The 17,335-nt window shown below is 39.2% G+C and overlaps 1 protein-coding gene across 20 annotated transcripts in view; it reads left to right on the forward strand.

Annotated features, from left to right (window-relative positions):
- KMT2C (lysine methyltransferase 2C) overlaps nt 1-17,335 on the forward strand; it is a 194,080-nt gene that overhangs the window by 36,959 nt on the left and 139,786 nt on the right. For all 20 annotated transcript variants that reach the window (XM_057416496.1, XM_057416502.1, XM_057416497.1 and 17 more), the window contains one exon: nt 12,144-12,232. In XM_057416496.1, the coding sequence (XP_057272479.1) occupies nt 12,144-12,232 (89 nt within the window). The remainder of the gene's footprint in view (nt 1-12,143; nt 12,233-17,335) is intronic.

The raw sequence follows: 17,335 nt of genomic DNA on the forward strand, positions 1-17,335 counted from the left end.
TCCTGTCATGTTACCAAGACAGTACTTGGGTAAATCTGAGGAGCCTTAGTGCTGCTGTAAGTTACAGGTATAGGTGTTCTAGAGCTTCCCTAGCAGCTTTTGATACCTGGCAGTATTTCTGGAAGGTTTGATTAAGATAATTTTTGAGGCTGTGTGGTCTGGTGAGTAGAACAGAGTTTTTATTCTGTGAATGTTAATTAGAAGCATATGTGTTATATGTAAAAAGCAAGCTGAAATAAAAGTATAAATATCTAAGAAGCTGTCATTCCAGAAGGTCTATGCTCAGAAAAGATTAGGTAAATATACAAATAGACCCATTATAAATCAGCTTCAGTATCATTGCTGATTATCTTTGTTATTTGTTTTTCTGGTGGCTTGTGAAAAAAGTTACAAAGCAAGGGGTTCAGATTCTAATTTCCAAATCCTTTTAGACAGCAAAGCTTAAACTGTCACCAAAAGAAGCCTCACTCACTTTATGCCTTCTCTTCTTCCTCTAGCAGCTTCATATTGCTGCTCTTCTTCCTTGCTGCTTCCAGCACAACTGTTAGTGAACCTCCCGTGAATTAAATAAACTGATCTGGATGAGTTTTGCTGGGTATCAATTCAGTCTGTGTTAATTCTTAAATTTTAATTTTTTTTTCTACATCTTCAGGTTAGCATGTTTGAATCTTGGTCATTTTAGCATAATTCTTCACACTGAACATGAATTTTGAGAATTAATTTCCTGTTACCTTAAAAACACGTTTCGTTGCCTGTTTACACTGGGGGTTATCTGTGGAACTGGAGAAAAGTTGCAGAACTTGAAGACCTTTTGCAACTTGCAGTGCAGTAAATGGAGTAAGCTTACTGCTTGGGTGTCCTTGGATGATGGCCTCAAAGGAACTTGACCTGCAGGTATCAGTTGGTCATCTTGGATGACTTCCATTGTAGTAGCTGCTGTAACAAGGTTCACTGGATACATGCTCCTATCGTGTGACACAGATACAATTTTGTTTATAACTCTGACCTGTATCATATGACGTATGCTGAGCAGTAGATCATTCTTTTGGTAGCAGTTCTGTCACAGTCTGATCTCATCTGATGCTGGGGGCTATGAATGTGGTGATCAGGTAGTAGCAATCCTCTAGCATCAAGTGTTGGAAAACCCATCTGTTTATTCCTTTTTTTTCCACCATGTTTTTCTTTAAGGGCATATTAAAGATAGGATGGAGTAATAATTAAACAAAACCCAACATGGATTCATATGTTTAACGGACAGAAGACTGCCATGGAAAAAAAAAGTGCAAAAAGCAGCTTGGTATGGTTTGAGTAGTCTTGAATAAAAAGAGGTGAATCATTGAGAATGTTGAAGTACAGCAGTAATCACTGTCCCAAATAAAGATGATAATTCCACAGTTCTTTGAACAGAAGCATAGAAGTTCCCTATTTGAATTATTTGGGGCTATCTGTAACATATCTGTAATTGTCAGAAGGCAAATTTGTGTCTCCAGGTTAGAAGAATCTTCTGCAGGGATGGGAAAAAAGTGTTGGACTGTTTTATTCACAGAATGCAGCGTTTCTGCCTTATCCATGCCCCTAGAGATTGAGATGTCTGCTTATAAAGAAGCTTTTAAACATGCTTGAAGATTTGTATTAGTTGTGACTGCTCTTTGGAGCATTGCTTATTATGCTATTTGTATTGTTGTTTGTATTTCACAATAGGATTTCCAGAGTTTTATTTACTCTGGTATAAAAATAGTTTCCATGATCTGGCTTTTAGGATTTACTTCTAGTTGGGAAACAATTTCATTAAAAGAAAAACAATTCATGTGAATTACAAATTTACAATGACACCCATCAGATTACATTGCCCATTTTCTTTTTAGGTCTATTTTTATTCTTCTGAGGTTTTCCAAGCCTTCTGAGTAAGTTCTAATGGATTTTTAATTAGCTAGCAGATCTTGTGTTTTTTCCCTTTGGCTTTCCTAGGTTTAGCAGTTTTACTGAAAGAAAAATATTTCATAATACTTGTTGACATTATCTGAAATAAAAATGCATTGCTTTATAAGGAGCAGTAAGGGTGCTAACAGATGGAAAAGCTATGTGGTGATATGACATTCATTTCTGTTGTGTGTTTTTGCTGTCTAAATCCATTTTGGGTGGGTAATGTCAAACTAGTTAACATGCAAGAACTGCTTTTCTTACATGCCATCAATTAATTTGGGTATTATTAAGAAAGTTCTACCTAATGGTTTCAAAGTCAGCATTTGCATAAAAGCAGGTTATTCATATCACTTCGGGTACTGCCATTCCTTTCATGTACTTATCCTTCCAGTTCAAGCTTTAATGCTTGTTGGGGGGAAGCAGTAGGGAAATACACTAATGTTGTTTCCTGTAGGTTGTCCATCGCCTTTTGTAAACAGAAGTTCAAGTGAAGTTAGAGGGTAGATGCCTTTCTCAGGGAATCCTGTAGCATGCACTGAGGGGCAGACAGGTGGGGGCTTTTGTGATATTGTGGGGTCAGAAATCTGTCCAAAGCATAAGATTGGAGTTATTTTCCATGTAATCTCCAGGAAGACTTGTGTTTGCTACTAGGTCTAAAGACATGAGTAAGATTGATTTGAGGTGAAAGATACTGAGCTTTATTTGATGAGAAAGCATGGGATGTTCTGAGTTGACTGATGCATTTTGATAGATGTTAAGATCTGTAAGCTTCTCAAAACGATGCCGTGCGAGTGGAATTTAGTTTGTCTTAACTATCGTATCATAGAATAGTTAGGGTTGGAAAGGACCTTAAGATCATCAAGTTCCAACCCTCCTGCCATGGGCAGGGACACCTCACACTAAACCATATCACCCAAGGCCTCGTCCAACCTGGTCTTGAACACTGCCAGGGATGGAGCATTCACAACCTCCCTGGGCAACCCATTCCAGTGCCTCACCACCCTAACAGGAAAGAATTTCCTCCTTACATCCAATCTAAACTTCCCTTGTTTAAGTTTTAACCTGTTACTCCTTGTCCTATCACTCCAGTCCCTAATGAAGAGTCCCTCCCCAGCATCCCTATAGGTCCCCTTCAGGTACTGGAAGGCTGCTATGAGGTCTCCACACAGCCTTCTCTTCTCCAGGCTGAACAGCCCCAACTTTCTCAGCCTGTCTTCATACAGGAGGTGCTCCAGTCCCCTGATCATCCCTGTGGCCCTCCTCTGGACTTGTTCCAACAGTTCCATGTCCTTTTTATGTTGAGGACACCAGAACTGCACACAATACTCCAGGTGAGGTCTCACAAGAGCAGAGCAGAGGGGCAGGATCACCTCCTTCGACCTGCTGGTCACGCACCTTTTGATGCAGCCCAGGATACAATTGGCTTTCTGGGCTGTGAGGGCACACTGAAGCTGGCTCATGTTCATTTTCTCATCAACCAACACCCCCAAGTCCTTCTCTTTAGGGCTGCTCTGAATCTCTTCTCTGCCCAGCCTGTAGCTGTGCCTGGGATTGCTCCGACCCAGGTGTAGGACCTTGCACTTGGTATGGTTAAGAATTGAGTATTTTCATCTTTTGAGCATCTTAACTGAATTAACAATAAGTCAAAGCAGTGATTGGAGCTCCTCATGAGTATTGTACGGTGACACTATTTGCTGGGGATAACACCAATTTTTTGCATAAAAACCCAGACTTTGGTTGTTTGTTTACCTGCACTGCGTGTGGCTGGGTATTAAGATAGGAGGCAGAGTCTGCACCTGCAATTAATCTTTCCAGTGAGAATACTGAGCATGAGCAGACATGCATTTTTGAAAGACTGTTCACAATTTTACTGTGGTAAGACTCCAGCAGACTGCAAAGTTTCAAAAGGAAATCTTTGAAAATGACTCTTAATTAATGGTGCTAAAATTACAAAAATCTGTTCACAGAGACCAAAACTTCCACCAAGTTCCAAGTACTTGGCAGCTGTTTCTCATGCATGATGACTCAGATCTGCTGAATTTTATGTTCAGGATCTTGAAATCACCAGACATGAGGATTATAGTCCTTACCATTGTATTGTCACCTTTACTCAGAAGAGAGTAGCTGGCAAACGCTGCAATGTATGAAGGAGCAAGTAGCTGGGTAATGTTTAATTCTTAAAAACAGACATGAGCTTGGTGCTTTTGTGAGTAAAAAATTCTGGCTGTCACAAGATTGGAGGAGTTGAAACTTGTCATAGTCGTCGTCATGGAGAAACAAATCTTGTGTTCGGATGCAAGTGGATGCTTATGCTCCCCATCAAGAAAAAGCATTTGATGCAGTATTTTGATGCAGCTTTGTTAATTCGAAGGAAAGAGAAGTGTGGACAAGTACAGTGTGTGATGGTGCAGGTGCACATGTGAAACTCTTTAGCGGTTTTGACAATGACAGTGGTCTCTCAACTGTTAATGTTGCCATTCCGTTCTTGCCTGTACAAATAGAGCATGTGAAAACATTCAGTGGTCATGATAAGCATAATTTAGCAAATTCATTGAAGAGCCTCACATAAACTATTGTCAGGAGGAATCTTAAGTATATAGCCATTTCCAAGTCTGGGGTCAGGTAGATACACGGAACTAGCTGGGGTTGGAAACACGCAGATGGCTCTACTTGTAGTTGCTGGTGCTCCGAAGGATTTGTCTAATTTGGTTCCAGAAAAGGTTTTAAAAAATACTGCAAGTGCTGAAATTCTAGTGTGTTATTTTGCATCATTTTGGTAGTGAATACAGCTCAGTGCATTGCTAACAAATGTATGAAGGATGTCATTTGTGCAAAACTGCAAGTACATAATATGTCGGAAAGTCATAATTGCATCAGCAGGATTTTTTTTGTAATTACTTCTGAAATGCGTGTGATGGTTAAGGTCTGCATGTAGTGTTTTTTTTTTTTTTGTTGCAAAACTGAAATTATAAACTTCAAGTCAGTGAGACTGCCTCTCAGTGGGAAGGTAGTTCTTGAGAAATTCGAACCTGTAGCAATTTTTGTTGCAGTATATTGTTTGGTTAACTTGACAGATATTTGACTAAAAGTAATTTTTACTTACAGAATTTATAGATGTCTAAACTGTCAGTTTGAAAAGTAAAAAGAAAGCTGAATGATCTGAAAGCCTTTTATATGACTTCTTACTCTGTTATTCGAACTGTCTCCAAATCTGAACTCTTCGTACGTGTACACGAGGCAACCTGGCTTCATACATTTAACATCAAACTCAGATTTTGCTTGTAATGGTGTCACAAAAAGGTGTGCAGAAGTACACTGCAGTGTAACAGCCTCAGTATTTCAGTCTACAGTTGTAGCAGAGCTGTGACTACGTGGGTATTTTATGGGCTCATGTGAAAAGTTTATTATTTGATGTGCCTGCAACTGTTAATGAATCCTCCTGGTTTGGTGCTTGGCTCTCCACTAAGGATGTTTCCAGATGGGTAGCAACTTGTGAAGAAGATTTTATGGTCTTGTTAGTAAAGGTCTGTTTCAGCTATGGTAGTCTTCATCTGCTTTATCTTTTACAAGAGCAGCTCCAGACTCAAACTGAACAACTGTAACCTCAGGGAAGAGCAGAGAAAATGCTGAAGATGGTCGCTTTGGCCAGACCAGCCTCATCACCCAACAGAATGTAGCTTCAGGCTCCTGGATCTGGTGGCCTTCTGCAAAACGGAGTTGAGTTTGAGATTTTCCAACAGCAAGATGCCATTCCTGTTTACAGTAATTATATGCCTCTTTGATTTGGGTAGACAGTTCTGAGGAGTGCCTGCCAGCAGGATAACCCATTAGCCTTTTCTCAGTCTCCCATGAAAAGTCATTTTGCTCCAGTATTGGCCTGAGAAGGCACATGGTAGAGGTAACTGTGCAAGGGAAGTTGAAGTTGAAAATTCAACCAAGATGAACCAAACTTCACATTCATTTAAAAGTACTGATTTAGCCTTTGTGGTGTTAGAACTGTGCAGTGCAAATTTGTTTTGACAGTCGGTATTTTACTCAGAACCTGCCTAGGACAACCTTTTTTTTTCTTCAGGAGCTCTGCATTCATCAGTCAATTTCCCTTGTATTAGCTTACTTTTTGTCAACTTTTTGTGAGCATACTCTAGAATGAAAGCAAAGATGCACCTACAACATTCAGTACAAATAATCTTTCAAAGACTCCTATTTGCATTTCTTTGAGTAGCATAGGAAATCTCTGACAAATCTCCCTTTCACAGGGGAGAACTGGAAGTTTAGATAAGAATCATAGAGCTCAGGCTAGCTTCTTTTTACGCTTTTTCTCAGACATCCCTGATCTCAAAGACTATAATAGTTTTTTATTTCGGTGCTCTCAGTGGTAGCTGTATAAAATACATATGTGAAAAAAGGTTCATCTCTGAACATGTTACAGCCTGGGTGAATGAATAATGTTGAGTGGATGAATAATGTCTTGTAGATCGTTACTGGTTAAGGGAGATGTAAGATGGGAAGTTGCAACGTTTTGTTTTTAAATGTGAGCTGGGTTACTTCTCTTTGATGTAGTAATTTATGAAAAGGCTCTTATACTTTATAAATTGGAAGCATTAAGATACACACTTTTCTTTGGTTGTACCAGGAGATTAGTAGGCAATATTGAGTATATTTTTGGGATCTTTTAATAATGACACTGAAGGTTGAGCAAGTTCTATAATGAGATTATAATTGAAGTCTGCTTCTGTGGATGTTAAACAAAAGCAGTTTCTTACAGTCTTTCACTTCTCTCTTACTACTAAAAGGTCAGCCTTTTTTCACCTTTGCATCACTTGTTTCTGTTGCACATCTTTTCCATACATCAGTCCTTCTGCCTTTAATATGCACATATAGAATAGAAGAAGAAATAGGAAGAACGTGCATACTGAGTTGTTCTTCTTTAATAACTTTAAGAAATGTTGTGGAGGGAGGTGCAGGAAATACTTTTACCTGTTACTGGTTGCTCAGTCAAAAAGTCCTCTTAAAAGTCTCTTAAATCAGAATCGGTTTGAAGCTGGAGTCAGTATGATAGCAAGTTTCCTGTTTTAGGCTTGTTAATGTTTAGAGCTATTGCAGTTAAGTCTGTCTGGGCTGGCATCTGCCTTGCTTCCAGAGCCGTTTTTGTTCATTTTATTCAGATTTGGATGTAGAATTTTCTCAACTCTTAGCAGTAATAAAGCCTGTATTGACAAGTAGTGTTCAGAGAGGGGGGAAAAAAACCACCTTTCCTTGTAGGTATTTCAGTGAATTGAGTCTTTCTTGCTTGCTGTGCTTCCATTCACATGGGGTTACTAGCTGAACCGTAGGTATTCTAACTTGTATTTAAGCACAGTTAAACTTTTATAGCTGTACTTATGGCTCAGAAATGGTGGGAGCACGTGCTTTTGCATGCCTGTTAAAAAGATTCTTGAAAAGGCAGTAACAGCTTTCACTTACGAAACTGTTGTGTGAACATTAATTCGTTACTAGCCGTGGTGACGACAGCACTAATTGAACCTTTTTGTAAATCATTTCTGTACCATCTTCCAGGGTACGGCAGTGGACAGATGTTCATTTAACAAGACATCTGTGCTGGTTTAGCATGCTACTGTATCCCAGATGTTACACTGCTTTTAAGGTTATTGGCCCTGTTTTATGTATTTAGTACCATCATTTTACTCTGTAGTTTGCAAAGCGTAGGAAGGAAGTTAGTTTCTTCTGGATGATCTAAAGGTTTCAGCATTTGAGAAAGAGGGGGAGCTCTGGAGAGGTTCATATGTACCCGTTCTCATAATCCTGAAACAAAAAGTATTGGATTGGTAATGTAGTTTCAATGGATGTTCTGAACAAATTGTCACCTGATTCTGCAGGTAGCAACTTAGGGAGAACTTGCAGGAACGGGTGTCTGGCAGTAACTTCGGGTAGTCATAAAGTAGCAGCCTGGCAGTGACAGGGAGCCGAGGATAGCTGCTTTGTCAGTTATTTTATGTTGTTCCAGGAGATGTTGGCCCATGGCCTTAGTCCTGATCACTTTGTGGAAAGAGTGAGTAAGATCCGAGATCTACTTTTGACCTACATTGTATTTGTCAGGTGATGGTGGTATTGCTATCACCCGAAAACAAAAAACCCAAACACGCAAAAAATGTCAGGCACATTAAAAAAAAAGGAAAGAAGGAAAGTAGTATTTGATTCCTGGCAGGTGAATAAGGCACATCTTCATTTTCTTCTGGCATTGAGCATCTGTACTACTCTCCATGTAATTCAGTGGAAGCCACTCAGGTGATCTTCCTTCTACCCAGAAGAGAATTAGGAGATTTTTGTTTACTGTGGTGTATTTAAAGATGGAGATTAATGAAAAGCAATAGCTAAGGAAACTAACTGGTGGCAAATTTAGAAGTAGGTCACACAGGATTTTGACAAATGACTCAATTTTATGGAAATACAAATAAAATTATTGTAGACAGTAATTATATTCAACAGGAGTCCTATGTATGTAAGAAAGTGTAGTTTTGTCTTGTTGACTTTGTTTCATGAAATGCTGAATGTGCTTTAAACACTTCAAGAAGTTATATTTCTCTCAGTGGATCCGTTCTTTTAAACATAAAATAGATGTGCTTTTGTTTTTGCCTTTGAAATTGAACTGTGTTGTAGGAAAAAGGCAAGCGAGAAGCCAACTGCGGAAACCCTGGCAGCAGTTCAGCCTGCGTACCAAGCCCTCTGCCTGTTGAAATGACTAATATTTATTGTTGTTTTCTTGTAGAGTCGGTATTGGTCAGGCTCTGCCTGTACATTTTGTTCCTGGTTTTTAAGCTGCAGGAGATGCAGCTCATCTGTGCTTGGTACTTGCTATTGTGGGCTGGTGGGGTCTCTGCAATGATATGTAAAAGCATAATGTAGTTACTCCTCCTAGTAAGAAAGTTTGGGATTGAGCTTCGAGATCGTTTTTTTGTAGTACCCTTTTACAAGGGCGTGTAGTGCTAGGACAAGGGGATATGGCTTTAAACAGACACAGGATTGATTTAAATTAGATATTAGTAAGAAATTCTTCCCTGTGAGGGTGGTGAGGCACTGGCACAGGTTGCCCAGAGAAGCTGTGGCTGCCCCATCCCTGGCAGGGTTCAAGGCCAGGTTGGACAGGGATTTTGAGTGTAAGGTGTTCCTGCCCGTGCAGGGGTTTGGAACTAGATGACCTTTAAGGTCCCTTCCAACCCAAATCAGTCTGGGATTCTATGACCTAGAGCGGAATTAAGGTTATAATGTTAAAGATAGCGATTATGGCTCACTACTGCCAGGCTTTATGTGAGCGAGGGGCAGTAGTCACAGGCTGTTCCGTAATTGTTTTAAGGCAGCAAAAGCTGGCCTCTCCACTGTCTTGCTCCAGGAGTCTTTTCACACCTTCCTTCAGGAGGATGAACTTTAGAACAAAAAGTCAAGTCCCAGGAGCACAGGTTGCTCTTCCCACTTTTAAGGAGGAGTGGAATAAGTAAATAGAAAAATAAACAATTCACAAGGTTTGTCAGTGTAAAAAAAAAATTAGTGTTATGCAAACCAGCCAAAGCTTTATGAAAAACCTATTAAATAAAATGTATAAATTTAATATAAATAACATTAAGGAATACATTCTTGTTATAGATGTTGATTGCAATGATTAGGGATGCTATATGGCTGCCTCAGATGGTGTTTTCTGGGAAAACATTAAATTATAGTTGTCACTACAGTGTGTATTTTTACTATTCTGTGACTTGAATTATTTCTTTCTCGAAGCCAAACATAAATTTGTGGGCTATAAAATCTCTTCTGATGACTGTGAAAGAAGTGTAACTAGCAAAAATAAGTTAATGATATAATCCAGTGTCTTTTCTGCCACTTCTTCATTTTTACTTAAAACCTGCATGGCGTTATGAAGGCTTTGTAGAGTATTTGGCAGAAGGGAATGGCAAGGAAACACCAGACATAGTTGTATCTTTTGCTGAAAGAAGCAATTATGTTGAATTAATTAAAACTTCTGATTTTCCTTAGTGTTAAATAGGTTGCTGAAATACAGTAGGGAGTTCAAGGAGTGAACACTGCTCTTGTTTAAACAAAATGTTTAAAAAGGCGTTGTGAGGTAGTTTGATGTTTAATACATGACATGTAGTCTTAATAGAAAATCTAAAGCTGTATGTAAATTATTAAACAAACATAAACAGTCGTCACCTTCAGCCACAGGGTTGTGTTGGAGAATACTGAGATGGGTACTTGTGAAGAAAATGGAATTACCATTTGTGTCTGTGATTATTTCAAAGTAATCTTGGTTTAGTACAAAGTTGTAACTTTGTGTTGCAGTCGGATACTTGGTAGAAGAATAATTGGGATAGGATTTAGAAATAATCCGTGTTCTTAGCTGGTTGTGTTCTCTAAAGCTTTTCAGCATCCCTACACCAAGGAAAGTGATTTCACTTACCTGCATTCCCACCCTTCCGTTTGGTGCTGGCTGATGCGCTGGTATCTTGTGAAGAACTATGAGAAATGTAATACTTAAATGCTCTCGTTTTCTTACCAGCTGCATCGGTTATCTGAGTGTTAGAAGGGTGTTACCTCTTTCTTGCTGTATCTCAACCTTGCTGGGAGAGCCTGTTCTATCCAAGGAGTATGATGTTCCATTTGCTCTCTTCCCTACTCTTCATTATGAATGAGAAGAAATCTGTGTGATGATCTCTGATGCTGCTGCAAGAAACATTTGTGTCCTTCCATCTCATCTAGTGGAAGGTGTCTCTGCCTGTGCAGGGGGGGTTGGGATTTAAGGTCTCTTCCAACCCGAGCCATGCTATGATTCAGTGATTCTGCAAAGCTTCCAAAACCTCTCATTTGAATTTTTCTTTTCCTCCTTTGCAGAGACAAACCCCAACACAATATGAAGAGATCTTTTTGTTACGTAGCAGGAGAGCAACGCGTGTGCCATGTTACCCTCTTTGATCCGCGAGATTGAAAGGCATTGCACGATAGCATTTATTTCATAGCCAATTTAGCAGCTCTGGTTCTGCGGAAATAATTTGGATAGATTTAAGAATTATGACTGACTGTACAAAAAAGAAAAAAAAAAGGAAGTGCTGGTTTTGGAATGATTTAATCACTTAAAAAACCTCCGAACAAACCTTTTCCCCACACTCCAAAAATTAAACCCAAATTCTTTCAGAATCCTCCATGAAAGAGGAACTGGAGGGGTTTGGTTGCCAGGGGTGGGGCAAGCAAGGTGCTGGTGTATTGGCTTGCTGATTCAAGGCAATGTGGTGGGGTGAATGGTTGCCTGGGAGCTCTGGGACGCTGGAACTGCTGAGATGCCCCAAACCACTCAGAATCTGTGTACTTGGAATCAGGAGCTCCCAGGGTCTCCCAGGCTTTCCGTCAGCACACCAGGCAGGTTGCCAAGTAGCCTGAAAATTTGGGAGGCAAGGTGCCAAGCTCTTGGCTCCTTTTCAAATGGGCTGCTGAACAGCTGGGAATCTGGATGCTCGGGCTTCTCAACAGCCCACCACATTAGTTGCTGAAGAGCCAGGCAGGGAAATAAGGCTGGAATTTGTGGCATAAACCTGTCTCCTTTCCATCAGACCTTGGTTGAAATTGAAACAAATCTGTCGGATACTTTAGTTTCGATGGGCTCTCCTCACGTGATGACTTTTTTAATGTGATGACATCTAGTCATGTCTCATAACATTTTATGTGTCAAAATATTGGTTTCACTGAAAATAATGTTTCAATTTAATTGCTTTAATGTCATTATTATACATATTTCTTCCAAGGATACTCTGGATGGATTGGGATCTATTTTATAATGTACATAACTACTGGCTGGGTTTTGGATTGTGTTCTCTCATCTCTGTCTATAGTTTCCTCCAATGTGGAGTTCATATCTTAAAGTCTTGCTGATTTAATGTATTTTTGGATCAGTAGAAGTTTGTTACTCTATTTTCCTTGTAAGAATAATCAGAAAAACTTGAGGGGGCAACTGCTAATGCAAGTGCACGTTGCTGAGAACATTACGTAGAGCAGGAAAAAAGGCGAGAACTTCTGATTTATACAAGACTCAAATCACAGGTTAACTTAAGTGTTGCATAATTTAGTGCTGACGCTTATCCCTCATATTTATATTATTTAAATGCTAATTTAAATTAAAACCTTCAAAATGTAAAAAATGCTTTCAGTTTCAAAAAAGCATTCTTTTCTTATATTCACAGGCCTCGGAGTAGAGGAAAAACTGCAGTGGAGGATGAAGACAGTATGGATGGTTTGGAGGCAGCAGAAACAGAAAACACTGTGGAAACAGGTAATGAGAGTATAGTGTTGATGCTCTCTCAGAAATGCATTTTAGTTATGCAGGACTTCAGTAGACAACAATTTTTTCTAGAGTTTAGTAGTATGAGATGTGCATTTGGGCAGATAGAAGAAAAACTCTGTATTTAAATCTATATTAAATAAAGCTATTTGAACATGCTGCTTTTAAATAGTCCAATGGGAGTGTTTTCGTAGGCTTTGTAGGCCAGAAAAAGAGGCTCTTTTTCTGGTTCTGCAAGTCTGTATCTAACAAAAAAGAGTTCTGCAGCTGTAGCTGCTATTTTTAGAATACCTGCCAAAATACAGTATTACTGTTGACCTGTATCTTAGCAAACCACAGCAGATTATATACCAGAGGGATAATTGGGATAACCAAATGTTACTGCTTGCTACTGCTGCTTAGGAAACAAGATAAATCTCTGTTCTTGTAAATATTTGTTGTGAGAGTACCCAAATGCTTCAGTTACCAGAGGGATCTCATTGTACTGGACCAAGTACTGTTGTAACAGTCTGTGATTTCTTTTCTGGCAGGTTAGGAGTCTAAAGAGACAAGCAGATGAGCTAGCACACAAGATAAAGGCCATGATGAAGAACTGTCATCTCTTTGCCAGGCACATGTCTGTAGCCATTTGCCTGTTTTTAACCAGGATGAGTATGTGTAGAAGAATAAAACCTGCCAGGAAGGAAAACCAACAAACTATAGCCAGTTGGCAGAAGTTTGTTGGTTTGAAGTTTGTTGGTTTGACAGAAATAAGCCTTAAAAATGCGTTGAGGCATAAGGATTTATAAATTTAATTAGGTGGTCCTATATGTGTAATGAGCAAAGTGGAAGGAAGAGCAGAGACACTAATAGCAGAAGTTGGTGGTCAGGGTGGCAGTTGCGTGGAAATGTGCTGGCTGAGTTGAGGAAGTTGTTGAATTACTCTCATAGCCACTCAGTAAAGGAGGTAGAATTGTGAAGTCCTTAAAGACGAAGACAAGAATTTATGCTTAGCGTAGATTCATAGGGAGAACAAGTAGAGCTTTTTTTTTTCTTTTTTTTTTTTTTTTTTTTTTTTTATAGGGACACTTTACATACAGGAATATGGTTGCAGTGCTGAAAGCCATAAAAGATACTCAAGCGGATTCAGGATGAGCTTTGACTCAATATGTTGATCTCTTGCTTCTTGCTAGATGGTGAATGATGCTGAGAAGGCTTTGTACTCAAGACTAGGCTTTGGGAAGTGTCATGAGTCACAACTTGTGTTGAATTCAAGTGTTAATGGCTTGTAGAGGGAGTCTGTAGATTGGAGCTTAGTGCAAGGATGTTTCATTGTTTTATTCTGTCTGTTGTTTTTGTGCCCCTGGTAATAAGCTGTTGGTGGTAATGAACTTGGATGGTCTTTTCCAGCTTCAACAAGTAGGTAATTACCAGTTACTAAAGTTGAAAGTGGAAAAGTTCTAGCAGCTATTTGTAGAAAATCAAGAGTAGGAGAAAGGAAGGCTGATTCCAGTTGTGTCCTATATTCCATGTATTACTCTTCCTATTGAATGTGCTAGAACCAGCCTTATGAAAATCAGTAAAGGGGACAGAAAGTGTGATTGTAAGTGGTAATCTTTGTACATTGTAAATATTTTTTTAATTTTTATTTTTTTGTTTTTTTTTTTTAAATCCAAACCAAAAAGAAATTCAAGCTTAAAAACTGCTGGTACACCCCTATGTAGGCAATCAAGTGATAGCAGGAATTTCTTTGGCTTTACATGTAATTATTAACAGAGTTCTTCAGCAGAGATCTGAGAGCAGTTTTTACTTTGGAGGAGAGAGACACACATAATTATTTTAAGGCTCCGAGAATGCATATAGATAAGTCTCTCCATTATTCCTCATCAGAATCATCCTGGCTGTCAGACAGGGCTGATGCTCCTTTCTAAAGGTACAGGCAGCAGAGGAGCACTGTGCTGGAAATCCTCTTAGACAAAGACTCCGCTGCTGGAAGTGGTGCACTTCAGTGAGAGCCCAAGGTAGTTTTGCAAAGTGTACTCTTAAGTGAAAAAAAACTTAGTAAAAATACATAGGTCTGAAATCCCATTTTAAAGGGGGAAACCAGAAGACTTGAAGAGCAGTATCGTGGTGAGCCATTTGATAGAGACAGAATTGCAATTATGTTATTTTAAAAGTTGAATACCACGTGTCTTGATAAAGGTTTAATCATATTAATCGAAAACACTGGTGCCTCTAAAACTTACTCTAAGCACTTACCTGTGTTAATGATAAAGTGTGGGAGAAGGAGCAATCCCAATTTGTTGCTCCATGTAAAGCTGTGTTAGTCAAATTGAAGTGTATTTCTGTTCTAGTTTATGTATTTCTACTTTGACTGAAAAGGTCTTTTAATTTGTTTTCTTGTAAACAGTGGACTTGCCAACAATTTGCTGTAGTAATTGGCAAACCAGAACACAATATAGTAGTATTACAAAACTTGAAATGAGATCATCTGAACATCTTGACATGCAACTTCTGACATACTTTTGAGTCTCTGTATTTCTAGCTTCTTTTCTATTGTTTGGCTCATGTGTTGGGAATAATCAGGGTTTATTTTTTACTTTCTGAGGTTTTTATTTCGTGTTTGTTTGGGTTTGGGAGGTCGTTTCTATTTTGTTTTATTTAAGGAGTCCAGCATTACTGGTGCCTATTTGTGAATTAATTTTCGTAAAATGAGAGAATGTTACTAATGTTGAGCTCATGTTACTTAATTATGAGCTCAACTTTTAGGGAAAGGAGCAGTGCAGAAGGGGTGAGAACTTTCGTTGCAGGGAAAGAAAAAGAGATGCCCCATATAATGCATCTAGAATAAAGAGACATTTTCTAGCTGTCAAATCTTTTCTTGGGGCGGGGGGGCAAAGCAAAAGGGGATGTAAGTACTAAACATTATACATTATTTCCATTTGTAATGTTGACACAAATGTTTGTTCAAAAAAGTAAAAAAGGCAGAAATTCTTCCTGGAGTAACTCTTTCATAATGCCAATGCATGGCTGTTTTAATTGCAGTTTGGGAAACAAGTTACTACCCTTAACAAAATTCTGTAATCTCTTCTGTGAAAAGAGGCAGAATTGGAAGCAGAGCAGGGTAAGCTGTGTTGCTGCTCTGATCATTTCAGTATGGGTTATTATCCCCACCAACTACAGTGATTTCTGAGCCCTGCCTGTTTTCTGCCAAGTGCTATGTTCTCGTTGGGATAAATGAACGTAGGATTCTTAAGGATGGAAAGAGAGGAGAGATTTGGAATTGGAAAAAGGAAATTCTGGAATTTGGAAAAAAAGGTCTCTTTGGAGCTAAGTCAACATTTTCCAAAAAAAATGGTACTGGCAAGTGCTTCTACTGAACCAATAGACTTATAGCTTCTTGTAAACCTCAGGGAAGATTCCTTTCCTTTACCCACCAAGCCCTGTTTCATGGCTCCTCCCTTAGTGTCTGTTTTGCTTCTGAGCTTCATATTGGTCTTTCCAGCTGTACGTTCCTTCATTTTTCTTCACTGTGGTTCTCTGGTTGCACTGGTAATTTCTCTACCCAACCAATGTTGAGTTTACCCATCCCTTCCATCATTTTAGCACCTGCAGCATCATAGCATGATTAAGGCTGGCTGGACTTCTGAAGATTGTCTGGTCCAGTCCTCTGCTCAAGTGAGGCCACCCAGAGATGGTCATCCAGGAACATGTTCAGGCAGCTTTTGAGTATCTCCAAGGATGGGGATTCCACAACCTGCCTGGGCAACCAGTGCCAGCTCTCTGGTCACCCTCACAGCAAAAAAGTGTTTCTTGATGTTCAGAGGGAACCTTCTGTGTTTGTTTGTGCCCATTGCCTCTGGTCCTGTCAAGACCTTCCACCTATCAACATCTTCCGCCTTTCTAGCTATCTGTAAAATACGGGTTGTTGTAGAATACTGCGTTCTCCTGTAGGTCCACTTGTGTTGCTCCTCTCTGTAATTTTTTCTTCTGAGGAATGAGTCTCTTTAATGGCCAAAACCCACAGAAGTCTTGGAAGCATGTGGGTTTGTGCACACACGTACATGCCAATATAAATGTGTTAATCTAAAGGAATGAAATACGACAAATATGTCCTGGTAAGCTTTCTTTAGGTTTGGTGTCTGTTAATGAAGCCAAGTCTGTTAATGAAGACTTGGCCTCTGGTTCTTTTCCCCATCTTCTGTTAGTTCCTGCAAATTTTTATGCTTTATCTTGGTTCTACATTTAACTTGAGTGAAAGTGAATTCTGTGTGTTAATTCTTTGATTATGCCTTCTTTGGTTTTTGCTTTTCTTTTAAGAACATTTGTGAAATACCCAACTAGTCCTAGAGTCTTTAATTCTTCCTGCCTTCGTGTCACATAAAAATGTTGAGATTCAGACTCTGATCTGGGAGAACTTCAGTTAAGTTTAATTTCTGAGTCTCTTGGCAAACTCATAGTAAATCCATTAAGTATTCTGTTTACTATCTATACTATTTCAACTAATACTTAAATTAATAGTTAATAACAGGTCTTTACTTTCCCATGGTGTTTGGAGGCTTCAGAATCGATAATACATAAAAGAGCCTGTATGATCCTATCAACTGATACTGTGTTGTCATCGTTAGTAAGGTTATTATCGGACCCAGTGGTGATTTCTTGTTGAACTTCACATTAATTTTTTCTAAGATAAGCCATGATAGGTGAAATGCATTGTTATTACTAGGCAAATACACTGAAATAGTATCATGTGTCCTGTGTGATGTATACTCTTTTCCTCACTGGAAACAGTGCTGGTTTGTGTATGTTTTAGTTCTGTGGACCTGTCTTAGTTTTTAGTCATGCTGTGTTGAGGCAAACTCTCCAGTTTGGTAGAAGAAATATTAGAGGAATTCAAACCTCAGTCCCACCTAATTCAAATCATAGAATAAACCAGGCTGGTGTTGGAGTCCCACAGCATCTGCCCTGGTAACCGTTTTCTAGGTCAGGTACAAATGGTAGGAGAGTAGTGGGTAAAATAAACTTTCTTAGGGTAATAAAGAGATGCCCACCTGCAAGGCGCTGAAGACTGACTGTAGCAAGTGAAATGACTCCTGAATTCAGTAGTAGTTCATG

Source organism: Pezoporus wallicus, unplaced genomic scaffold, assembly GCF_028554395.1.
Source record: "Pezoporus wallicus isolate ANWC-B61680 ecotype Strahan unplaced genomic scaffold, APGP_CSIRO_Pwel_v1 contig_3847, whole genome shotgun sequence".
Taxonomy (NCBI): domain Eukaryota; kingdom Metazoa; phylum Chordata; class Aves; order Psittaciformes; family Psittacidae; genus Pezoporus; species Pezoporus wallicus.